The sequence below is a fragment of the Macrobrachium rosenbergii genome, chromosome 51 (genome assembly GCF_040412425.1).
Source record: "Macrobrachium rosenbergii isolate ZJJX-2024 chromosome 51, ASM4041242v1, whole genome shotgun sequence".
Lineage (NCBI taxonomy): Eukaryota > Metazoa > Arthropoda > Malacostraca > Decapoda > Palaemonidae > Macrobrachium > Macrobrachium rosenbergii.
This window is the reverse complement of record NC_089791.1, coordinates 50,392,883-50,420,428: the sequence shown is the minus strand read 5'-3', so window position 1 is coordinate 50,420,428 and position 27,546 is coordinate 50,392,883. Positions and strand designations below refer to the sequence as shown.

Sequence of the window (27,546 nt, the reverse complement as noted above, 5' to 3'; positions counted from 1 at the left end):
TCTCTCTCTCTCTCTCATTTTAAATTTGTTAAAATATCTCTCTCTCTCTCTCTCTCTCTCTCTCTCTCTCTCTCTCTCTCTCTCTCTCTCTCTGATTTTAAATTTGTTAAATATTCTCTCTCTCTCTCTCTCTCTCTCTCTCTCTCTCTCTCTCTCTCTCTCTCTCTCTCTCTGATTTTAAATTTATTTAAATATCTCCCCCTCTCTCCCCTCTCTCTCTGATTTTAAATTTGTTAAATATCCCCTCTCTCTCTCTCTCTCTCTCTCTCTCTCTCTCTCTCTCTCTCTCTCTCTCAAACAAAAATGAGAACCAGTATTCGGTTCTCAAACCGGACAGGCTGGGACGATGAGCTCGCATTCTTTAAAACCCATTATCTCTCTGTTATTACCAACAGTGAATTACGTACCTGGTTGCTGATCGACCTGGATGGTCGCTGCTAGGACGGAGAGAGAGAGAGAGAGAGAGAGGAGAGAGAGAGAGAGATAAAAATCTTTTAAAACAAAACTGAAAAATAATAAGAGAAAAACAATAAAAATATGTGAAATCAAAATTGAAAAATACTGAGAGAGAGAGAGAGAGAGAGAGAGAGAGAGAAATCATGAACATACCATGTACCATCAAATTGAGCGAACCTTGGCGAGGCTTGTCATCAGATACATTCAATTCCTGCGAACTCAGGTACATTTGAGGAAAGCTGCCCTTCCGTGATCTTCTTATTTGAGGTCGCTATTCTGAGTTCGTTTATTGGACGAGAAAATGAGAGCCGATGCAATGCTGCGTTATGGGATTGTAATGCAGTTTCCTTCCCTTTTTCTCTTCAGATATCCTGTTTTAATAAGTACTTATTTTTTTGTATATGAAGTTTCTCTCTCTCTCTCTCTCTCTCTCTCTATAGTATATATATATATATATATATATATATAATATATATATATATATATATATATATATATATGTATATAATATATAACAATATATAATATATACATATATAATAATATATGTATATATATAATATAACAAAATATATATATATATATATATATATATATATGTATATAAAATTAAATAAATATATGTATATATTATATATATAAATATGTATATAAATTAATATATATGTTTATATATATACAGTATATGAATATTATATATATATTTATACATATATACCTATACATATACATATACATATAATATATTGTATATAATTATATATATATATATATATATGAACATAAATGTAAAAGTTCAGCTGTATAGAAAAACCAAGCGTATCGCGTCTTGAATAATGTAGAAGGAATGTTTAAGAATAAGTTTCTAGTTTGTGATGTTATCAGTAGTCTCCACAGCCTAGAGCATTTTAAAGCCTCCGTTGAGCATCTCTATGCCATTTCCCTTGGTTTTATGTACAGGAGATTGACACGATAATCGTAGCTATTTTTGTATTGGCACCGAGTCTCCAGGCTTAGTTTAATAAGCTTTTTGAAACAAATTTGTTTTTTCCAACATCAACTAGAGTCGTTCCCAAACTGTAGGCGTTATTTAAGATTCTTTGCAGCGTTCCTTCGGGCCCTAGCTGCAACTCCTCTCATTCATTTTACTGCACTTCCGTTCATATTCTCTTCCATCAACCTTTCTGTCCTCTGCACTGTAGGCATTACTCAGGTTCTTTGCGGCGTCCCTTCGGCCCGTAGCTGCAGCCCCGTTCGTTCCTTTTCCTATACCTCCGTCCATATTCTTTTACTTCCATCTTACTTTCCATCCTCTCCTAACACAGTGCAGTTCCGAGGTTATCCTCCTGTTAAGCCTTTAAAATTTTTCCACTCTCAATTTCCTTTCCATCGCTGAATGACCTCAAAAGTCCTAACACTTGGCTTTTGGCGTAAATTTTGTATTCCATTCCATTCCAAGGAAGCTTCTCGACCTTCAATTATAACGACTGCATAACTAAGCACTGAGAGTTGGAACCTTGTTCTGTCCATTGCGTCACTTGAGTTTCCTGTTCATCTTTTCCAACCCTGTGAAAACAATCCGGACGAGTTCTGGTGTTGCATTTTGCCAGCTCGTTTGATGAAAATAGACTACTCATTTTTTATGAGATTTGGTTGTGCAATTTGGCATTGCAACGACCTTTTGTCTCCCGTTCCTATAGGAACTGATTTTTTCCCAAAATGTTTTTTTTTTTTCGTGTACGATAATGCAGTAGGTCACTTTTATCATAGAATGACATAAAGAGCAATGTGTGTGTATGTATATATATATATATATATATGTGTGTGTGTGTGTGTGTGTGTGTGTGTGTGTGTGTTTTTATATAATACTGTATGTGTATATATATATATATATATATATATATAAACACATATATGTGTGTGCGTGTGTGTGTATATGTTTATATATATAAATGTCTGAGTGTGTTATATGTGTACTCACATACATATAAATATATATATATATATATATATATATATATATATATAAAACAGCTTTCATACCAACCACTAGCTTTATCAAACTAAACAGGCAGTAGCTTGAAGACTCTTCTTTTTCAAAATATATATATTTCTAGATAGTTCATATATATATATATATATATATATATATATGAAATAGTACATCAGCAGTTGTTCATTTAATTTTTGGTCTCTCCTCTCCCTCTCAAACATAACTCAATCATGACATCTTTTCAGCCGCTAGTGTATGCAAAGGTTTAAGAAGTCTTCAGTTCAGAAATTAAGTCACGGAGACGAATACAGAGAGACAGACTGAATGGACGGGCTTACGAAAATTTTTAATTTCACCGTGGGAAGAACACGAAATTTATTTGGATTGTCTTCAGAATACTTCATTAGATAATAACGGTAATTGTTTTGTGTGTGCAAGTGTAAATGTGCATTTTGATTAACCAGGAAACCTTCATCCCATTTATATATATACAATTTTATACGTCCCGTAATATATATATATATATATATATATATATATATATATATATATACATATATATCTCTATATATATATATATATATATATATATATATATATATATTATATATATATATATATATGTACATATATTTTATATATATAAATTATATATTTGGTTTTGTAGTTATATATAATATAATATATGTATATGTATATATGTATATATATATATATATATATATATATATATATATATATATATATATATATATGCATGCATTGTCGAAGGACGATGTGTTTGACCGAGCCAGGTGGAGGAAAGCTGTGAGAAACATCGACCTCACGTAGAAGTGGGAAAAGATGCAGAGAAAGAAGAAGATATCTGTGTATGCATATGTACTGTCCCTGTGGTCTCTTAGATCTGTACAATCTGCTATATTTATGTGTGTTTTTTATGTATTTATATTTGTAAGTACCTAAAATCGTCACGCGTTTAGTCCGTCTGTTTAGGCGTTCTCTGTTTTCGTTTATAGTTCTTTGATATTAGCTTTTAGTTTTCTGTAAACGAAAACTATTGAGATGGCAATTTGTCTGTCCGTCCGCACTTTTTCCGTCCGCCCTCAGACCCTAAAAACTGCTGAGGCTAGAGGGCTGCAAATTGGTATGTTGATCATCCACCCTCCAATCATCAGACGTGCCATGTTGCAGCCCTCTAACCTTAGTAGTTTTTATTTTATTTAAGGTTAAAGTTAACCGTGATCGTGCGTCTGGCACCGCTATAGGTTCCAGTAACACAGGCCACCATCGGGCCGCGGCTGAAAGTTTCATGGACCGCGGCTGAGTGTTTCATTTTTTACATGTTTATCATTGTAACTGATCATTAGCAGAATTGCTTCTCACTAAAATTTAATTTATTATCAGCTACATCCACTTTACCCCCTCATATAAATTAGCCGTGTTGGCGTGAATTACAAAATAAAATCTTACTCTGCTCATAACATTTTGTTTGGTATAGAAAAGCCCACTCTAGTGAGTGAAGGCTCACTGTTTTCTGGCTCTTTCATATATCATCCACCAAATTCATTGCTTGGAACTTTCAGTACAATATTCATTTTTTCCATTATATATATATATATATATATATATGAGTATATATCTGTAGTATATTTTATTTGTCTTTTTATGTAATACTACAGTGTAATATAATATGTGGTGGCCCTAAAACACTATTTAGGTTGAAACCATTAGGTATTTCGGGCACGGGGATCGTGCCCCTGTAAACTTTGAACCAGGACAGGTGGAACATTCCAAGTCCTCTACAAAAACATAAGGTGGCCCTAGGCCTCCCGATGTTATGGAGGTGGCGTTTCTTGGTAAGAGAATGGCCAAAATTCCCTGAAGTGGTTTTTGACAGCGAAGGTCCCATTTGGCGATGGATCTGAAGCGTTGCGCGTTTCCTGGGTCATCTTCTTCATGAGGGTTTGAGGAACGGTGTCGATGTCATCCGATTTCCAATGTCCTCTTCTGTTTTAAATTTTATGGTTTGATTGATGATAGCAGATTCCAGCATCCTTCTTTTAGCGGAAGCTACTTTTGAAAAGTCCTCAGCTATTGTCCCACTCCAGTTAATGACATGCCCTGTATTTCTGATATTTAGAAAAATTCCGAACTCTCCGAAGCGTAACGTACGATCTTTTGTGCTCTATTCTTTGAAATATTCCATGTATTATCTCGTTAGTAGATGTAGGGACAATTACTGCGGTATCTTATGGCTCCACACAACCCTTTTGTTATTTAGTAACGGTTTAGCGTTGGAAAGAAAAACCCATTTTACTCCATCCGCACATTCCTCCAAGACCTTATCTATGCCAAGAGGAAAGACATCTATGTGATTGAAAGAAAAATAAGAAACAGCCACGTCGGCAACCTCATGTGCAATAATGATCGTATGTACAGACTGAGCAGTTTGATGTGCTTTCAGGTGCTGTTTAAACAGTGAGTCCCACTCAGAAATTTGTGCTTGAAATTAAAGACTGATTAGAACAAGGTATGGAATAATCTTGCCTTCCCAATAATGTGCTGAATCTCTCTAACCATCCCCTCACTGCAGAAGAACAGACTGTTTTAAATCTTGAGTTTCATTCAGCTCCAAAACCTGGTCCCGAGAGTAATCTTAATTTCTAATTTGCTTTGATAAACATTTTGCAAAAAACAATTATGACAAAGAAAGAGCATGTCTCAGTGCATTTTATAAATGTCTTGGAGCAAATAACAACCAAAATTCGCTCCCGAAAAGATTCCAAAATGCATTAAGTTAGTTTAAGGAAAGGATATCATCATCAAAATCTGACAAAGACAGGAAAATAGTTCTGTTAGACAAGAGACATACATCAATAAAGTTCAAAGAACTTCTAAACTTGATGCAGAACCTATGACAAATTAACGAAAGAATCCCACAACAAAAATATTGCTGCTCAATTTAACAAATCAGTCAGAAACTCATGAGAACCAATAAAAAAAAGTATATAAATTACTTAGAGACATTCCAAGGTAATCAACCTCTCTCCTATTTTTGCAGCCTCCCAGCACATAAAGATGGGATTCCTTTTTACGCCCCATAATATCTAGCAGGGCTCTCTATGTACAATCTATCAAATGATCGTGGTGACTTGTTATCACCTTTCTAGAACCTCTCATCCTCCCACGTCAAACATGCAGAAGATTTCACATTAAAAATTAAGAAGCGAAACATCCTCAAAAATAAATAAACTGCTCAGTCTAGACGTCGATTCATTATTTACTTGTAAAGTCCCGATTGCCGCCGACGTGTTTGTTTTTAGAGAGGAAGTTACAACTAAGGAATAATCATTTTTCTCTCTTGGCAGCAGATAAAATTTGGAAACCGACAACCTCAGTAATCTAATAAACGTGGTTTTCATCACATTTTACAACAAAAATTTTACGTAGTATGAAGTCCCCATTTAATCCTTCTATAAACTTGTATATGGAATATTTTGAAACAGAACTTTGTCGTCATCAAACCCTACAATATGATCTTTTTGGCATGATATGTAGATGATATCTTTGCCTTCTGACAATAGCTGGGGGACTTTAATGAATTTTTAATAGCTAAATTAAGCAGTTCCGACCATGAAATTTAAACAGAATGTGAAAGGACGAAAACTGCGTTCCTAGATGTGTACTGATCATAAGAAACAGAACAGGTATGTATTTACAGTATATAGAAAACCCACTCGCTGTCTCCTTTCTACATTCATTTTTAAGCCAACACGACGTCTCCGGTAAAATCATGGTAGGGCAACTTATTCTCAGAGGACTTAGGATATGTTCAAATGAGTACCTGGATAAAGAATTTAACACCGATCCGCCAACACCAACGCAACTGCTATATCTGACCACACAATATCGAGAGAGGGCTATTAACAAAGCTGAATAAAACATAATTATAATCCACTACAACAGACAAATAGATTTCAACAACAAAATAAAGCTTCCGTACGATGAAAAACATCCAAAAGGCCTCCGAGCAACTCAGGCCTAACAATCCTTTCATTTTCCATTATCCCAAATCCATCGGGAGTTCGCTCGTTAACGTATACTTAAATAACAAAAGGGAAGAAGCCGGAGTTTACAAGATACCATGTAGTAATTGTCAGGACATCTACGTAGGCGAGACAGGTAGATCGCTCTCGCAAAGAATAACAGAGCACAAAAGATCAGTACGTTACGCTTCGGAGAGTTCGGGAATTTTCCGACATATCAGAAATACAGGGCATGTCATTAACTGGAGTGGGGGCGGAGTTGGTTTTCAAAAGTAGCTGTCCGTACAAAAGAAGGATGCTGGAATCTGCTATCATCAATCAAACCAACAATATGAACCTGTCAGGAGGACATTGGAAATCGGATGACATCGACACTTTAATCCTCAAACCCCTCCTGAAGAAGATGAACCAAGAAACGCGACCGCCAGATCCATCGCCAAACGGGAGCTAATGAGGCCAAAACCACTAAGGAATTTGGCCATTCTCCTCCTTAAGAAACGCCACCTCCATAACATCGGAGGCCTAGGGGCCACACCTTTATGTTTTTGTATATATACCATTGTAACTTTCCATCTGTCCATAGTCTACCAGTGAACAGGGCACAGAAGCTAGTGCCTGAAATATATGGTTTCAACGTCTAAATAGTGTTTTATGGGCCTTCTTATATTCATATATATATATATATATATATATATATATATATATATATATATATATATATATATATATATAGATAGATAGATAGATAGATATATCAGTTCAACGGACATAAAGACTTGTTTTAAAAGGGTCAATTTATTTCCGACGTTTCATGGAATTTTCAGAGAAATTTTGTACAAAATAAATAACTTAAATTACAAAAGGCTATAAATTTAAATTTTAAAAAAATAATTAGACATTACAATGGATTACAATTTAAAAAAATAGAAGGGACAATTAAAAGGACAACATAAAAAAGAAACAAAATCTCTCTAAAAGAAATAAATATATATATATATATATATATATATATATATATATATATATATATATATATACATATATATATATATACAATATAAAAAATAATAAAAAGTAAGCAGATCTGGACCAACCTATCAGTGGCAATGTTAAACCTGAGACTGATTGAAAGACTAAGAGAGGTACAGTGTGCTTGGCAAAAAGTTTGGCTGTTTAACCAGGGACGAGTCGTTTAATCATTAATGATTGGAATGGCCAATTCATGGCTGCTAGAAGCTCGCCCTAAAACAGAAAAATCTTTTTTCAATTGAAGCTTTACACATTGTAAAGTGATTTCTGATAAAAAAAACTCTGGGTTTGTAAATTCACTGCCTGTCTATAGCTTACTCCACGATGTGAGTCTATGCATTAACTTCAAAAGCCTTCTGGTGGATCCAATATAAGTTCTAAATTACATTTAGGACACGTATAACTATACACACACACCGGAGGACATAAAAGGGCATGTTACGATCTTTGACATAAATAAAGACCCGATGGTGGGAGGATTGACAGGTATCAGGTGGACCTTAATGGCTCCAAACTTACTTTGGATCTGTTGTAACAAAGTTTTCTAAAGTATTATCAAATAAAAACTGGAAGCTTAGCATAAAAATTACCAGGAACACTAAACAGAAGAGCTAGTTAGAAGTAAAACAGTTTGATGTTGTCCGAATAGTATCAACAGGCAGGCATGATTTAGAGGAGAGCAAAGAACAAAACTATGTGTTTATGTACTGCAGATGTTAAAAATATTATTTCACCCATGACGCAAGAGTTGATATCTGTTTTCTTCTAGGGTAACTTAACCTTGGTGAAAAAGAAAACGAACATCAGCTTTCTTTGTGACGTCCTAGTTCTGTAGACAAAATAATATTTTTAACCGATTTTAGAAAGAGAACGTTTACAGGCTTAGGTCAAATTTTTATAGTTTTTGTTTTAACTTTAAAAATTAATTTGTTTTACTCTCCTCCACAGGCTCTAACGCTAACCTCTGATTGGTTTATTCCAGGATGAGATCGTCTTTTTATCTAAATATTTTAAGGAAAACTTCCCGTCTGAACTGGTTCTTTAGTTACTCCGCACGCTTCTAGACAAATACTTCCCTCAAACCTCCAATTTACAGTGTTCCTAAATTGAATTTTTATGCTAAATTTCCGTTTCATTTGATAATACTTTAGAAAATCTTTCACAACAGATCCAGTAAGTTTGGAGCCATTAAGGTCCACCTGATACCTGTCAATCCTCTCACCATCGGGTCTTTATTTAAGTACAAAGATCGTGTATGCTCCTTTATGTCCTCCGGGTGTGTGTAAGCATACGTGTCCTAAAATGTAATTTAGGAACTTATATTGATCCACCAGAAGGCTTCTGAAGGTACGCATAGACTCTCATCGTGGAGTAAGCTATAGGACAGGCAGTAAAATTACAAACCCAGAGTTTTCGAATATCAGAAATCACTCAGAACGTGGAAAACTTCAATTGAAAATAAGGATTTTTCTGTTTTAGGCGAGCCTCAGCAGCCATGAATTGGCCATTTTGGAATCATTAATGATTAAACGACTCGTCCCTTTGTTAAACAGCCAAAACTCTGCCGGCACACTGTACCTCTCTTAGTCTTTCGTTTTCAGTTCAGGCTTAATACTGCCACCGAATAGGTTTAGTCCAGATCTGCTTACTTTTTATTATTATTTTTATATTGTATATATATTTTTAGAGAGATTTTGTTTTCTTTTTATGTTGTCCTTTTAATTGTCCTTCTATTTTTTTTTAAATTGTAATCCATTGTGCAATCGTAATTATTTTTTTTTAATTAAATTTATAGCCTTTTTGTAATTTATGTTATTTATTTTGTAAAGCCTTCGAAAATGTAATGAAGCCATTGCGAAACGTTGGGAATAAATTGACCTTTTTAACAAGTCTTATGTCCGCCTCCCATTGATGTATATCTGGTTGTAGCCACTGCTATTTGATATTATATATATATATATATATATATATATATATATATATATATATATATATATATATATATATATATATATATATATATATATATACATATATGTATATATATATATTATGTAACGCTAAAGACATCATTGAATTGAATTATCTTCATGACTTAATTTTCAGTTTATCAAAATGGCTTCTTCTGCTCGTTGTAGAATGCCTAGTTACTCATTGCGTATATTTCCATAAAATCTCTGCCTCTTTTTTGAATATTGCTATATTTCGTCAAGCACAAACTTAGTAAAGCCTTGAGCAGCTTAATAAAACAATAAACAGAACTCCGAGTAGGGGAATATCGCCTTCAGATACTCGTCTCTGACTCGGGATTAAAGCTGATCAACCTCAATTTGACATCTTATATTATGGCTAAGCCTCATTCCCAGTGAAATGGCAAGGGGGCGGGGTTAATACAAATAAGATCTTTAAAACATGGGCGGTGAGTAATCCTTAATGTTTTCATACTGCCTCTGAATATTTAATGAGATTTTATTTTAACCCGTAGTCAGTCATTTGCATCATTCGTAATTATTATTACTATGTTAATTTCACCCCTCTTGATAGCAGCAGCATCAATACGACTTTACCCGTAAGATAAAATTGCTTGAAGTGGCTGTTTTGCTCTTTCCAATAAATTATTCATGATATTAGAAAAAAACGCCAGAAAGTACCCTGTCGGTTGTTGCGAGTTTCAGTTAGTGCGTGTTACTAATTTCAAAGTGTTTACATGCATATCTTGATTTGGTGCCAGTCCTAATATCTCCCAGTGACAGAACTCTGATTCTTTGCACTGTTAAATTTTTGAATTGCTTTTTCTTTATTATATATATATGTATAGTATATATATATATATATATATATATATATATATATATATATATATATATGTATATATATATATATATATATATATATATATATATATATATATATATATATATATATTATTACTCTGTTTATTTACATATGTATTATAATTTATTCTTCTGAGTTATTTTTTCTATGTGAATAATCTGTCTTGTGAAAGTTTGCTTTAGCGGAATAATGTGTGTGTTTTTATTTTTTTTTTTTTTTTTTTTTGCTTATTCCACAAGAGTGAATACTGTAGTGTGCACTGTTAGCATTATTGATAAATAATTCACGTAAAATATTAAAAATTCCCTTTGAAATAAGACCTCAAACAACCTGTCGTCAGGAGAAAAAAACACAAATTAATTCCCGATTTCCTTGACGAAATACTTTCTGAAACACATTCTCGAGCGTCTCTACTCTCCCGCATTATAAGTCATCCTTCTGAAAGCTGCAGAAGATAGCTCTACCGCCGCTCTTCAAAATTCTTCTGAGAAATCTTAACTGATATTTTTTATATACGGTTGGGACAGTAAAAAATAAAAACCGAAGTGTTTGCGTTCGTCAGGATGTCACACGAGCACGGTCACGCCCGAATTCAGTTTTGCCGACGGCTTGGGCCACTTTGGTGCAAGTTTGTCGGCAGAATGCCAGTGAGTACAAGAAAAGGTGGCACCGCCTTTTAGTTCGTGCCGAGTCCCTCTATTTTTTCCTTTTTCTCTGCCACGGCTTTCCTTTCAGACTTTGGGCCAAAAGTGGACGTTTTAGTTTATTTAGTCTCACTCTGTTATTGGGATATTTGGTTTTTATTTAGTCTCACTCTGTTATTGGGATATTTGGTTTTTATCATTTGGGGGGCGGTGGAGTTTATTGCTAATATTCTCCACAGCTTCATTTCCTGATCGTCTGAGTGCGGTTAAATGAGAGCATTCTCATCCCGCTCATCTGTTATACATTATTGAATAAGCCTTGATTACGACCCCCCCCCATCTCTCTCTCCATATATATATATATATATATATAGAGAGAGAGAGAGAGAGAGAGAGAGAGCATCAGATGTGTAGAGGGATGAAACTAAAAACAAACAATCTAAGAAAAACAGAAGTAAATGAGGTCAAAGTACGCACAAAGGGATGAAATAACTCTAGATGGGGAAGTATTAGTTGTCTTAATTACTTGGGAACAGTGATATCCAAAGCACATTACATTGAGTAAGATTTGAGTTCAAGAGTAAAAATGCAAATCAGGCAATAACCAGGCTGATTAATATTTGGAAATAACGTAAACTGACATTACATATGATGGTAAGATCATACAGAGTGTAGTGAGGTATATGTTTCTAAACAGACCTGATCATAGCATCAAAATGAGACTATCTCTGAAATACTTTGGTGATTTAAGAAGAATATCAAGAGCCATATTGCAAGATAGGCTCAGAAATGAGACAGTGAGGGGAATTACGGAAGTTTCGTATGTAAATTAGATAATGATTGCAATATGAAATTTGTGCCAAAAGCCAAGGGTTAGGACCTTTGAGGTCATTCAGCGCTGAAAGGGAAGTTGAGAGTACAAGAGGCTTGAAAGGCGTAACAGGAAGAAAACCTCGCCGTTGCACTATGAAAAAATTGTTAGGAGAGAGTTGAGGAAAGTAAGATGGAAGAAAGAGAATATGAACGGAGGTGCAGTAAAAGGAGTGAAAGGTGTTGGAGCTAGGGGCCGAAGGGACGCTGCAAAGAACCTTCAGTAATGCTTACAATACACGGCGTAAGGTGCACTGATAGCACTGCCCCCCAAATGGGGAAATGAGATAATGATTAAGGGGAGATCGAAATGGCTGACGTGTCCTTTGCACTAACAAGAGGAAAGTAGTGTGTGGTATCCAAGACCTATTTGGATGAGAACAATGAGATTTTAGGTTGGAGGTGACAGGAGATTGGTGGAAGTGAAAGCACAGGAAAGTTGCAGGAACACAGCTTCTCCAACCAGTTACCAAACTATAGAAGAAAATCTTTTTTCTCCTTTTTGGATATTAATACCACACACGTGTCTCCCTGCTGTTTGGCCTCAAGTGTACTTCCATAGAAACATCTCTCTGCCTCTCTCACGTCAGTATTGATGGCATTAGTGACTTGCCAGAGAGCTATCAATGGAAGTTTACTTGAGGCAAATCCTGCTTGAGAGCTGAGATTCGATTCTCTCATTTAATTATCTTTTACAGCATTCATGCGCACCACGTAAAACGTAAAAACATGATTATAATATATATATATATATATATATATATATATATATATATATATATATATATATATACACACACACACATATACAAACACACACACAGTATATATGTAGTGTTATAACCACAATGCCTTCTTAACTTCTCGAATTCTTCACACTTTTTCGGATACGCTTGTCACTGCAGAGCCAAAGATCCAAGTGAAAGAATATGAAGAAATTCTGAGGTCTGTAGGAGGATTCGAACCCGCTTTCGGAGTATCAGAATGAGGTCACGTTACCAACATTCATTTTACATACACAAACACACACGTAAATATATATTTATTTATTTATATTTATATTTATTTTTTTAAATAAATGTGCGTGAGTGCATAATTTCAGATGGGACTTCAATGGCATGATGATGAATTAGAGAAGATAAGTAGCTTCTTTAGCTTATTAGTTTTTGTTTACATAAAATTAACCTCAATTCATGATTGCACGTAATCTCTCTCTCTCTCTCTCTCTCTCTCTCTCTCTCTCTCTCTCTCTCTCTCTCTCTCTCTCTCTCTCTCTCTTTGGTGCGTAATATGCTTTGATAAGTAGAAATAATTTGGTTCCCATACTTAATAGCCTAATAAGATTCGGAAAACCACACTATTTCTACTTATAAGAGCACAACATACTTAAGCTGGATTAAGTATTCTGAAGTTAAATAAGTGAGGGAGGCGAGTCTTTTTTCTGAAACTAATTGTGTTATTTTCTCAGTAAAGCGCCGGGGATATTATTAATGAAAGGCTGCTGCAGCAGTGGCGTTGCCATGACGACGCTTTTTGGTCGTCTTCCTTATTTTCCCGACTGCCGTGTGGATAGGTTGAACAACTAAGCCACCAATGTACTTTGGTGCGTTCTTGGCTCTACAGTGTCAATCAACTTAAGTATTTCTTATTGATTTTTATGTTTTATTTTTCCAGTCTCATAGAAGTTCATTCAGTATTTAGGGAAATAGTTTTCACCTCTTAGCTGTTATTTTCACTTCATTTTTGCTTATGTGTAGGGTAATAGGGTTTTAAATACGTGTCGTATAATGTTCAAGGGCTAGCCTTATCACTTCTATGCAAGTTTAATTCAAACACACACACACACATATATATATACATACATATACATATATACATATTTATGTTTTGAATTAAACTTTCATAGAAATGATAAGACTAACTTGAACATTATACAACATTATTTAAAACACTAATATATATATATATATATATATATATATATATATATATATATATATATATATATATGTGTGTGTGTGTGTGTGTGTATGTGCATGGAGAAACAATCCTGTGAAAATTCATGATTTGAAAAGATATTCAACTTCAGAATGGAATGAAATAAATGCAGAAAAGGTGACACTGAGTGCTTCAAGCGAAATTCTGAGTACTTAGTATATAATACAATATTTCCCACACTTGGGATAAAAGAAATTCAGGTTGCTAATCTAAAGTAAACTTTTGGACACAATCTTAGGTTTCTTGAAATTCCGAATAATAATGGCTTCGCTTTAAGGCAGCGACTTGTTACTTGCTTTCTTTATTTTATTCAGAATCGTGAAATTACAGCACGGTGACTGATCGTGCTAGTATTAGCTTCTTTTATTTATTTATTTTTTTAGGCGTTAGACTATTGCGTGCAAATGTGTTAATGAAAATCATAACAATCATAATAAAATTTATTTAATCGTTGTAAATATACATTTTTAAAGTTACGAAAATAGTAAAAAGGCAAAATGAAGCCCAGGTATACTGTATAGTAGTATTTACCCTTGTCAGCATCAGTGGCCTATGCTGTTATGACGTCACCAACATTGAAATGACTACTATACTGAACCAGACGTCTTTGGTTACTCTCTCGCTCTCTCTCTCTCTCAATTAAGTGACCATATGACATCCGTGGTCAATTCAGTCTTTCTCTTTCATTTAAGTGACTGTTTGGCTTCTTTGGTCAATTACCTCTCTCTCTCTCTCTCTCTCTCTCTCTCTCTCTCTCTCTCTCTCTCTCTCTCTGTAGGTCCTGAAATGTTGTGAAAATGAACACCCATTTTGCCGAAATGTCAACAAGAGACGGTCTATTACGGTCTTTTCTAAACTGAACAGCCTGGCCGCTTCCACTGAAAAGAGATTGGATCTTCTCAGAAACGTCCTCTCCAAGATCTTATACATCGAGTGAATCATTTCCTCCAAAGGGAGACATCTTTTTATTTCCTCCGTCAAGAACTCTTGATGTTTTAAGATCTTTTATTATAATTAAAAAAATAAAAAAAACATTGTCGTTGTCATGTTCTCGACCGTGATGTTGATACGAACGATTTTAAATTGATGAATGTTTTTTCTTAGTCCTTCCAATTTAGTATACTATTTTTGTGACCTAGAAACAAAATTGTTTTGTTATTTGTGTCTCCAAGAGCACCTGCCCTATCATCAAATATATTACGCGACTTGATACTCTTCTTGGAAGAGATTCAGTAAGATAACCAAGGTAGTTTTGAAGTTTTCTCGAGTAAACAGGTGAATAGAATTCAACGAAAATAGATGGCGCCAATTTTCTAGCAAAGTTAAAGCTTGGAAAGTGTTATTATAACTGGAAATTCTCCTTATTGCTTTTGTAAAGAGAGATTGTTTTGTGATTGTAAAATCCTCATAGAGAAAATATTATAAAATCCTCTAAAAGAAAATATGACGGGAAAAATATGGAAACGTAATATGGTTTACCGCGAGAAGAGGAGCTCTGAAATATAATCCTATAAAGAGGAAAGTGGTACTTTTTATTCAACCATACTGCTCTTCAATATCACTAATCTTTATAAATCGATATCGGGTTTGTTTCATGGTGTTTGTATGTGACCTTTATATGAGTGAAAATATTTATGATAAAAAAATTCGTATAAAAATATCTTTCATTAGTCTCATAACTGAGTTCAGTCCACATCAGCACTTCCTGGGATATGTGGTGACATCGCTGCTGAAGCCTTAGTGGCCTTTTAAGTGGAGCGTATTGCTTGCGCGTGAGCGAGCGCACGAGAGAACAGGAAAATCATGAGATTATTCCTTCTTCATTTCCTTTAACATAGCACTAGTCTTATAACACCGTTCAGCCCACATCATCACTTCCTGGGAGATGTGGCAACATACCCGCTGAAGCCTTGGCGTGTGTGCTAACCATGCACATGAAGTGTATTGCTTGTATAAGGTTATCTCTCTTCTTTTCCTTTAACAATTAACAAAACCTCTTTCTCTTTCAGCTCCTCGCGGGAGATGCGGAACATCGCGGAGAAGATGCGACGCGACAAACTGAACAACTACGTGTCGGAACTGGCCTCGATCGTTCCCCTCGTCTGCGGATCGAACAAGCGCATCGATAAGACGTCCGTGCTAAGACTGGCAGCCAGTTACATCCGCATGCACAATAGTGAGTGTTTCGGAGCTTGCTTTCCAGCGAACTTTGTGGTTCATGTTTACTTTGATGTGTAACCAGAGGTAGCGTCTCATTCGCGACGCGTTGTTGGTTATATATATATATATATATATATATTATATATATATATATATATATATATATATGTGTGTGTGTGTGTGTGTGTGTATGTATGTATGTTCTGACTGGTCTCACTGATGTCTAATTCTAACCTCACTGATATGTGGTTCTGATGTCACTGACGTCCAATGGACTCGTTGATGTCTGGATCTGACTTCATTGATGACTAACACTTTCATTAATGATGTTTGGCCCTGACCTCACCGATCGGATTCCGCCCTCATTGATGTCTAGGGGGGCGTGACCTTGTAACCTTACTGACATCTAGCTCTGACGTCATTGATATCTGCCTCTAGCCTCACTGTCTGGCCCATTCAGGGTCAAGAGATGTAATTAAATCATTCCTCATGAGATGGAGGAAAGATGAATGAGTTATATGAATCTCATTCATTTACGCATTCATTTGTGATTATGGCATCGCTGGTTATTACACTCTTCGGCTCTGTTATTTCCAAGCTTTAATTCGTTATTTGTGTTATTGACCACACGAAGTCTGTAAGTCCATGTTGTGATGAAAGGTTTCCACTCGGCTTATTGCTTTGTAATCTAGACAGATACCAGAATGGCGACATTCTCAGGAAGGTTAATGAACTGGTTTATGATTATCTGTAGTGCAGCTATATTCTTAATAAGGCAATGAAATTGTGGAATGGTAGAGTCTGGATGTTTGAAATATACTGTACATATATGGATATAGATATTTATATTAATAAAACATACAAAATTGTTAAATTATACTTTAGATATTGCCTTTACTCTATTAAAACGGCTATTAAATTGTCAAAAGATACAGTACATGAAAGTTATATACTTAATAAGGCTGTAAAGTTGTTGCTAAGGTAAAAAAAAGAATAGATGAAGATATGGACCCAGTCTCATTATCTTTTGCACATAAATTTCTATTTTGTGTTAGATTAGGGACAAAAATAAGGTGCAATTTAAATAAATGACTGTGTTAACATACACATAGATGTATAAAAGGTGTTTTCACAAACATGAATACTTGCATACCTTATAATATAATATATAAATATATATATATATATATATATATATATATATATATATATATATATATATATATATATATATATCATATATATATATATATATATATATATATATATATATATATATATATATATATATATATATTATATATGTATATATATGTCAAATGGAATACAGTAACTAATTAAAAAATTAATGCTCGATAATATTTTCTCATATCACGTGATAAGGAAAATTAATATCAAAATATTTTATTGTTAACAATTGTACTGCTCGCTGGTGCCCATTCAGTATAGAAGCTAATAGGTAATTGAGACATTCGTCTTTCGACCACCGCACTGAATGGACGTGTCGTCGAGGATTGGAAAGCAGATTTGCAGCTGACCCTCATTCTCTGATTCTTTGTATTTTGTTTTCACTGACATAGCTTCGAAGGATACCATAGGAGACGCTGAAATGGACATGTCATTATCTAGTGGTGATAAGGATGAAGTTCATGAAGTTTCTTTTATTGAAAAAAAGAATCGGAAAAAACTGCACACCGCTCAGCGAGAGGTAGCTGAGAGAAGTATTATAGTAGTTACGATGGTGGAAATTCATTACTCAGTACGAGGCAAAGAATAAGCATTGATGACGTGTGTTGAATAATCCTCAGGCAAGTTCGGCTGTGGATCTTGTTTCTAGCCACCGAAAACGTTTGTGTTTCACCAACTTACTTGACATGGATCATCACAACAAAATACTTGGACGGTAAGGCTTTATAAGAAATTTCCAGATCTGAGGTCTTATTCAGGAAAGGTAAATATAAGCCATATGAACTGTCAAAGATGATAGAGCAGTTGACTATTTAACAACTATCGGTTTTGAAAACGTTGTACTAGAATACCATATAAACCAAGGGATGACGAAAAATACACCAAGATGATTGTGTTTGAATACCCATTGTGTCTAGGTCCATAGGGTTTGCATGTTGATGATCGAGTTGTTCGGGCCAAGAGACGTGAGGTTAAAGAAAATGGCCAAATTAGTGCGAAGCCACAGGTGACTGCGCTCATAAGAGGAAAGGTTCCAGAGAGATTATTTGCTCCCTGCGCTGGGGATAGAAAGGTAGGTATCTATATTAAGGAAAATCCTCGATTGTGTTTCAAATGCGGCAGATCGGGTCATTTGGCATTTAAATGTGACACCAGCGTTAGATGTAGGTACTGCAGCAAAAATCATGATTCAAAAGAATTTTTACGGGAAAAAAATAAAGAAGAATGTTAAGATGGTTCAGAAGTAGTGTAATTGTGGTTGCGGCCACAATGCAAATTCATGGCCTTGCAAGAAGAAGCCGGTCATAGAAGGCAAAGAGGCTAAGAACTCGATGCAGTGCAGCAACCATCAGGGAACAGGGAGGTAAATGTTGATATTACACCAAGTGTAAAGAATTACGGTCATTTCGCCCACATGTCAATTCGCCCACATGTCAATTCGCCCACAAGTCAATTCGCCCACAGGTCAATTCGCCCACAAGTCAATTCGCCCACATATAAGAGTCAATTCGCCAACATACATGTACAAGTGGTGACAAAGAATTAACCAAAAAGTAGTTACAAAGACTAAGAAAAAAAACTTTGATTAAAAGACAATTACATACATGTAATATTCAAATAGTGACAAAAGAATTAAAAACTTTGATTAAAATATAGATTCAGCTGCTGCACTGGGCCATTCAGGTGAGCACGCTTTCAGCAACTGATATGCCGATCGCTCACCCTCTCGTGTTTCCTCCCAAAGAGTAAATATTTTACCCTGTAAGTTTCGATATTTTTTCCGTTGTATCCTTCGTAGTTTTTTTTCGGATACTAGCCTTATGTAGATAGATGTCAATTTAGCCTCTTTGTGGAGAAGGCTTACGAGGAGGTAAAACTGGAGGTTACACCTGCCTGCAGCACGTTTGTTTAGTCGATTGTGCCAGCCTTCAATGTCATTATTGGTACGGATAGACTGATTGAAAATACTCCAGCTAGAAGTTGGCCATAAGGAGTTGTGGATCCATGTTCTTGAAATGTACTGCATTATAGTCTGTAACTGGGCTGTGGTAGCTTGACGAGAGCCGTTCAAACACAGGACCTATATCTGCCTCAGGCAGAAATGGAAGAACCATCACTTTCCATGAAATATTTGTACGTCCCGTCATCATGTGTGTATGCATGCTGGAGACCAACCTCTTGAACCTACATAAGTATTTCAAAACAAAGAAATTAGACATTGTAATGTACAAAGAAAAAATCTGGTCATATTATGGTGATCCAATTTGTTTTAAAAGTACTATTCGACAGGTACTATAAATGAAAAATCTGTAGGCAATTAGCTAAATTGACTAACCTTTCTCCATACAGCTTGCGTCCAATGGTATACGCATCCCTTGACCTTGGCATTAGGTTTTAACCTCAGGCAAGACTTTCCACAGTGCTTCCTCATAGTCTATTGTTATGTGCTGAACACGAGGCTCATTTGGTAGACTAGTTATAACTTCATGGAAAACTTTTCTGTAGTCACTCTTTTTTTTCTCCCAGACATAATGACAAATAGTAAGGGGACTTGTTTTGCATGGTCGTCTGCCCTCACAAAAGCGTTGACTGTCATCAGCTGTGTAAAAGGGTGCCTGCATAGCTTGAACGTGCTATCAATGTACCATGACTTGGTCCTCGTTAGATGTGCTATTTGTTCTGTTGTTGCGAAGATCAAATGGCGGCGTTCACGAACTGATACGTCACCTATAAGAAAATCGTCAGGAATGTGATTTACTTCTAGCGCAAAATTCAGGTTTTTGGGCTTTGTCGGTCTTACAATTTGTCTATGTCTGTTTGCTGTTCTTGCCAAATGTTCTGGCTTAGACAGACTAGGGCATGGTGCACTTCCTATCTCTTGTAGTAACACATCATCCACTATAGCCGTCGCTGGTTTAAACAGATCTTGTGCTGCCAGTTTCTTTACCTCTAATGTTACTTTAGTGACGATATCAAACCAGTTGGTGGTGAATGATTGTGCAACACGTTGTTCTTCCCATATTTTTCCATTTCTCTGCGTTACTAATTGCCTTGCATGGGTTACTTTTAGGGCGATTAGTACGCTGCCAGTAAGTTACATTCGATCGCTGCATTTTTTGTTGTAAGTGTACCCATGACTGTCAACGAGCTTATCTCTACCACGCTGTGCCCTTTTCAAAGAGCTGGAATGTAACTTCACTTTCTGGCTGCAGTTCAGTATCTTTTATGGCTGGGTCGTCAAGTGAATCCTCTAGTTCCATTGGCAAATCAGGTGGGTCATCAACTGAAGACTCTTGTTCAACTGCAGGGATGTATGGTTCGTGTTCCATGGCAGGGGTGGCTGTGTTGTCCACTGGATAGGAGGTTGGTTCGTCAGTGAAGGTGCAAGTACTACAATTCCAGTCAATGGAAATACCGGATTTCACAGCTGCCCAGTAATCAGCACGAGATACGCCAGTATTGCATTTCCCGTGTTGCCACCTTCCACACATGTCGCACTGCAGACCTTCTTGCCTTGCCCTTACAGGTACGAGGCACTGAATGCACTCGTCTGTGCAGTCTACCATCTTGCCAGGAACTGTTTTATTCTATGGTCAATCAGTAATTGCAAAACATAGGTAATGAACCACCAAAAACAACACACACACACTTCTTATAGGCTTTGTGAATAGTTTCATATGAATTAAGTATATTTTCACTCATTGACTGGCTTTTACTAGAAAAACGTTTATTATTATTATTATTATTATTATTATTATTATTATTATTATTATTATTATTATTATTATTACGCACACACTCGATCCCTTATCTTCCACCTCCTTCCTCCCTCCTCTCACCCCTCTCTTCTTCCTCCCTGCCAGCTTATATCCCACCCCATCCCTCCTCCCTCCCCTCTTCTCTCCTACCTTCCTTCCCTCCTACCTCTCTTCCTCTTAGCCCTTCCCCTCCTCCCTCCTGCTATCTCTCTCTTTTCTCCTTTCCTCCAACCCCCTTCTCCCACTCCCTGCTGCCCCCATATAGTGGGCGAAATGACTCCAGGTGTGGGCGAAATGACTCCACGGTGTGGGCGAAATGACTCCATAGTGTGGCGAAATGGCATGTGGGCGAAATGACCGGCTACCAGTGTAAATATATGGGAATGCAGAGAAGCAGCAAGACGGAGTCAAAGTGAAATGGTCAGCATTCAGAGCAAAGATAGTCCTGGCCAAATTTGTGATAAACATGACAGTGTCATTCAGGCACTTCGTATGGAGATCAGTGAGCTTTAAAAGGTTATTGTGAGTGCAAGAACAGATCACAAGAGTTTGTAATGATAACAGAGCGACTTCTGTTTTGGAGTATGTGACGGTGCTGATATACGAAACTTTTCTAAGCAGTGATGGGGTTGATAACCAAGGTAAGGTCGTTCCTTTAGAGAGGAGGTGTAATGAATTACAAAACATTTCTAATAGAGTAAGTAGAAATAATGATGTACAAGGAATTTCCTTTTCCTGGCGAAATGATAAAAGTGTTTTCAGGCAAGATAGTTTTACGGATGTAAATCTCAGTGAAATAAGGAATCATTGATCATAGAAGGAAAAATTAATAACAGCCTTTTCACTACTTTGGCTTCCTTGTTGGATACGGTACTGGAGTCTATTCAGCAGTACAGCCAAATGACGATCTTAAAATGGATGTAGTTACATTTGATAAAAAGTTTAGGCAAGAAATTGGGGAAAATGAAGACACTTTGTCCCAAAACTTTATCTTGGAATGTGAATAGTCAACAAAAAAGCTCAACCGATATCTGTAGGTACTTTCCCATGACTTAGATGTGATAATGGTATTGGTTTTCAGTTACCAGGATATCGAAGTTTTGAACTTGAAGCAGATAATACAAATAATACGAGCGGTTTGATTACATTTCTTAAGAATAGTATTTCTGCTGATTTGTCTACAGCTACTGCAGTTGATGGCACTGAGTGTTTGCCTGTCAAGTTGTATCTTAGGGCTGGTGTGCTTTATGTAATCAATGTGAATGTACATGCAGATCAATTGGACTCGAGAATTTGCCCTTGTGTATTTTTGATGAGTGCTGTTTATTATTGGGTGATCTGAATGCTCGTCACCACCATTTAGGAAGCAGAGATAGGCAAAATAGGAATGGTTTTATAATGAACAACATCCTTTACTCACTGGAGAATGTAAGAGTTTTAGGGAACGGAGAACCCACACACACGAGAGGTGGTAGAATTGACTATTCCTTAATCTTTAATGTGTCTGAATATACAACTGATGCATCTATCGTTGGAGAGCTTGTGAGTGACCACTTTGCAGTGGAAGTTTCCTTAGGAATAGAAAAGACAACTTTTAATAAAAAACGAAAAGGTATAATTTGAAAACATAAAAAAAAGCTGAATTCATGATGAAGGTTGGTGAGTGGTATAAAAATTATAAACGTGTCAGTGGTCTTGGTAATGAAAACAAATTTTATGAGGATTTTCTTATTGTAATTGATGGTGTTTTAAATGTATCCATGCAAACTTGTAGCAAACCTTTTAAAGAAATTAACGTATGCAAACGACAATGGAACAAGTTGCTCCGAAAAGCTCAGAGTGACTGGAGTAAAAATCCAGGTGATAATCGGTGCAGGGAAACAGTGATGCAAATTGCAGATTGTACATCAGAGGTAAGGAAAAGGGTAAGAGGGAAGTACTGGGATAATTTTTTGGAAGTTATTTCCTTTACTAAGCATATTGGAGGTGTGTGGAATGAGGTCAATAAAGTGAGAGGGAAAAAGAGCAAATTTTTTGCTCACCCTGATCCCAAAGGTAAGACCGAAGAGTTAATCAGGAAAGGGGCTGGGGCTGCAAGTTTCAGTGGTCTGCCAAACAATGTTCAGGCTTGCTTGAGAAATAGGCGAGATGAAAGATGTCGACTTGTTGCATTAGAAGCAGCTGTCACTGATGCGACTTGTTTGCCATTTACAAAGGATGAACTTTCATATGCTATTAAAAAAGGTAAATCCGCTGCCCCTGGTGAGGATGGACTTACATATGAAGTGATTGTTTAATTATGATGGTGGATAGGCCTATGTTAGATCTGATTAATCATTCTTACAAGAATGACAGACTTCCTGTCAAGTGAAGTTGCTCTAATTGTGCCTATACCGAAAGATAATAGGCATAGTAGGCCTATTTCACTCACATCTTGCTTATGCAAACTCATGGAGAGACTTACACTTAATAGGCTACTTTATGTGATTGGGGACCAATTATCACCTAATATGTTTGGTTTCATAAAATGGAAAAATACTTCTGGTTGTGTTATATAAGCTTTAAGTAATGCTGATGTCAAATGCAAGGCATTTGTAGATTTATGTTGTTTTGGAGGAACTTGTCAATAAAGGTATTAAGGGGGGTTCTATTGAGAATAACTGAGAATTACTTAACTGGAAGGGGTGCCAAGGTTTGGTATCAGGAATGCGAGTCTGAAGAAAAGTTGATGGAATTAGGCACTCCACAAGGTGGTGTACTCAGTCCCACACTGTTTAATATCTTAATGGATAAAATTGCGAGGCATAGTTTTCTCAGGGGAACTGAAGTTATTGTTTTTGTTGATGATATCTTAATAGTGTGTTAATGAAATAGTTTTGAAACGGGCTTTGGCAAAGTTGCAGAATTTATGCATGCATATGGGATTGGTGGTAAATGAAGAAAATAGTAAAATTCAACCACGAACAATTAATGGTAATTTTGTAATGAATGGTAAAGTTTTGGAAAGGGTGAACTCTTATAAGTACCTAGGTATGTATATAGGTTTTAATAAGACCATGGATGAAGTTAACCACTTGAAGAATGTTTGTCTGACAAGAATAAGGCCATTGCAAGTGTTAGCTAATAGAGGTAATGGTGCAGGGACACCTGTCTTGAGAATGCTTCTGCTTTATATTAATACAGTGCGTTCAGTTATTGACTATGCTGCGCCTGTGCTGATAATTACTCAGAGAGGGAGCTGAGACCCTTAGAAATTATACAAAATAAAGCCATGAGGATTATTTTAGGCTGCCCCATGAGTACAAGGGTAGAACCCATGAGATTAGAATTAAACCAACCAAGTATTGTACACAGAATCCAGGAGATAGCGAGTATAGCTGCTCTCCGTATAATTAGAAGAGGTGAAAAGGCATTGGAGGTGACTGTTGGTAACTGTTCAGGTAATAGAGGTTTCAGTGTTAAATGTAATAATTATTTTAAGAAACTGTACAAAGTAACGATGAAATATGACATTTTACAGTGTTGTGCAAAGTTGGAAAAAAGGTGTGTCTATTAAACCATGCTTATGTCGTAGAATAAATGTTAATATTTGTACTTTAGACTTAAAAAAAGGGGGGGAATGCAATACCTGTGAGTTAGAACAGTTGTCTTTATCCAAAATTAGTACTTTGCCAAGATGTAACAACAAGTACTATGATGGCTCTGTCAGTGGTGTGAAGGTTGGGTGTGGAGTCATTGTAGGAGAATTTTATGAGACTGACATACGTGTTGTTGATGAGACTTTATCTAAAAGAATTCAGGATAAGACATCTACTACTGTACTTATGCTGAATTACAAGCAATTCATGAGGGTTGAAATTGGTGGTCAGTAAAAGAAAGGATGTATTTGTTTTTGTGTTTTGTCAAAATGCTTATTTGTTTTCAGTAGTATGTCCTGTTTGTCAAAGTGCTTTATTTGCTTTCAGTAGTAAAAGTTCTGTTGACAGTGAATTGATTAATGAATGTAAAGTATTAGTATATGCGATAGAAGAGCAGGGCTGTGTTGTTAAGTTTTTCTGGATACCCTCGCATGCAGGTATTCATTTAAATGAAATTGCTGATAACTTGGCTAAAGAAGCTACAAACAAAGATGTTATTGACATAGTGAGTACTGTGAGTATGAATAGAATTAAGAAAGGAATGAAGCATAAGAGATGTGTAAGGGAAACGTCCGAAATTCTTCAAAGACTCATAAACGATGGCAGTGCAAGTATGAGGCACTGTCTGGTTGTTTCAGAAAATACAAATATTGTGTATGGTAAAGCTTTGGCCAAAATGGACACTTTTACAGTGAGACTACGTTTGGGTTTTAAGTATTGTGGGCAGTATATTGAGGTTGAAGGAAGATCTTATAAACTATGTGGTGAGCCATGTAAACAAACGATGCAACATTACATTTTAGAATGTAATGAATTATCAGAATTTAGAGATTCGCAAATTAACAATGTAATCTAACGAGTGTTATTTTTTTGAATAATGGTGTTTGTCATAGAAGTGTTCAAAAGTTAACCAACTTTTACTGGAACAAATGATTTGTATTATGTAATGTATATTGAATAGAATGTATTATTTGTTGTTAGTATATTAGCCTGCTAATACACCCAATTGATGTAAATTACTATGTCAGTAAATCTGTAATAAATAAATAAATAGGTAATTGAGAAAAGAAAGATAGAGAGAGAATAAGACCTTACACCGCGGCATGATGAAAAGATACAAAAAAAAAGAATGAAAAATAATGACCGGTTATTAGGAGCGTTGTGATTGTACGCGTTGAATTACCAGAAATTTTCTTTTTTCTTTTTTTCTCAGTTTTGGGCGACGGTGATCAGAGGAAAAAGGTCTTGACTGCTGAGGGTCCAACCCAGAGAGGGCTTATGGCTTCTCTTGAAGAGGTAAGCTTACTTAAAGGACTGTGTTAGCAGCAGACACATGCTTGCACATTTACTCTCTCTCTCTCTCTCTCTCTCTCTCTCATTTACTCTCTCTCTCTCTCTCTCTCTCTCTCTCTCTCTCTCTCTTATATATATATATATATATATATATATATATATATATATATATATATATATATATATATATATATATATATATATATATATATATATATATATATATATATATATATATATATATATATGTGTGTGTGTGTGTGTGTGTAATTTGTGTATATATATATTTATGTCAATTATTATTATTATTATTCAAGATGAACCCTATTCATATGGAAAAAGCCCACAGGAGCCATTGATTTGAAATTCAAACTTCCAAAGAATATGGTGTTCATTACGATGTAAGATATACAGTATATATATATATATATATATATATATATATATATATATATATATATATAATGTGTTCTAAAAACATGTCCTCGTTCATCGTTATTGAACCCATGTCAAGAATTTCCCTGTTTACACATTATTTATTGTGATGTGTAGCAGATCTATTCGCTTGTAGCCGATATATTTAGGATTTAATTCTAAATAGAAGAATGATCACTCTGGTGAATTTAGTCAACTAATAATTGCGATTTATTTTTGTTTACTTGTTATTCCCATATGCATTTCACTAGGCTTATAGTGCCAATTGTTTTTATCCTCTTGCCTTGAGACATTCCGGTAGGCACTGAGACATTCTGGTAGGCACAAGATTACCAGGAAAGCTGATAAGTATTTTTCATGCCTTTTTCATACGGATGAATGCGCACCATAAAAGCTATCGACTAGTAATCATTCATCAGATCGTTAACTCCTCCTGCAGGCCATCGGTGGATTCCTCCTAGTCATGTCATCAACGGGTAAGGTGGTCTTCATTACGGAGGCTGTCGAAAGCTTCTTTGGGTACACACAGGTAAGCAGAGCAGTTTAGGTCTTAGTTTTTCCTTGTGCAGTGGATATGGGCTCACACAATGTTGACTGATAAATTCTCTTCGTATCTTCGTATATATCTCACTCGGCTGTTTACCCTCTCTCTCTCTCTCTCTCTCTCTCTCTCTAGATCTTCTCTCTCTTTATTTCACTAGGTAAGGTAATATGTTGTTTACTGACCACGCTAACCTATCCAAAATTCTTGCTATTTGAGATATCAGGTGTGAACCCATTTCCTTTGGAAACTTATAGAACCAAGAAATTTTGTTATTACCTGAAAAAGTATAGCAATGCTATTTCATTTACAGTGTCTATTGTTTCCTGTACCTTTACCTCCATATTAGACAAATCAAGAAAGCATCATAATATTACGTATTGCTTTTAACAATGTAACTGAGTCCCGTATCTCATTGTAGGTCGATCTTCTGGGAAGCTCCATTTACAACGTTATTCACTCAGAGGACCACGAAATCCTTAGGGAACAGCTGGAGAACAGAGGTACTGGCTGTATAAATGTATGTGTATGCATATATGATACGTGTATGTTAAAATTTAATGTACGCATATATACTGTAGTAGGAGTACCTCTAATTCTGTTTTTTTTATTCAGATTTGAAAGAAATAACTTCTATTTTTATTTAAGCCTTATTTTTAGAT

General features: G+C 35.7%; 1 protein-coding gene across 3 annotated transcripts in view; it reads left to right on the top strand.

Moving 5' to 3' along the window:
• Window positions 1-27,546, top strand: part of LOC136833394 (uncharacterized) — a 376,341-nt gene that overhangs the window by 324,156 nt on the left and 24,639 nt on the right. For 2 of the 3 annotated variants that reach the window (XM_067095490.1, XM_067095488.1), the window contains exons 2-5: window positions 15,881-16,047; window positions 25,829-25,911; window positions 26,783-26,872; window positions 27,306-27,387. In XM_067095490.1, coding sequence (XP_066951591.1) covers window positions 15,881-16,047; window positions 25,829-25,911; window positions 26,783-26,872; window positions 27,306-27,387 — 422 coding nt within the window. Of the gene's footprint in view, window positions 1-15,880; window positions 16,048-17,722; window positions 17,935-25,828; window positions 25,912-26,782; window positions 26,873-27,305; window positions 27,388-27,546 lie in introns of those variants that run through there. The other variant, XM_067095491.1, reaches the window with a different exon arrangement.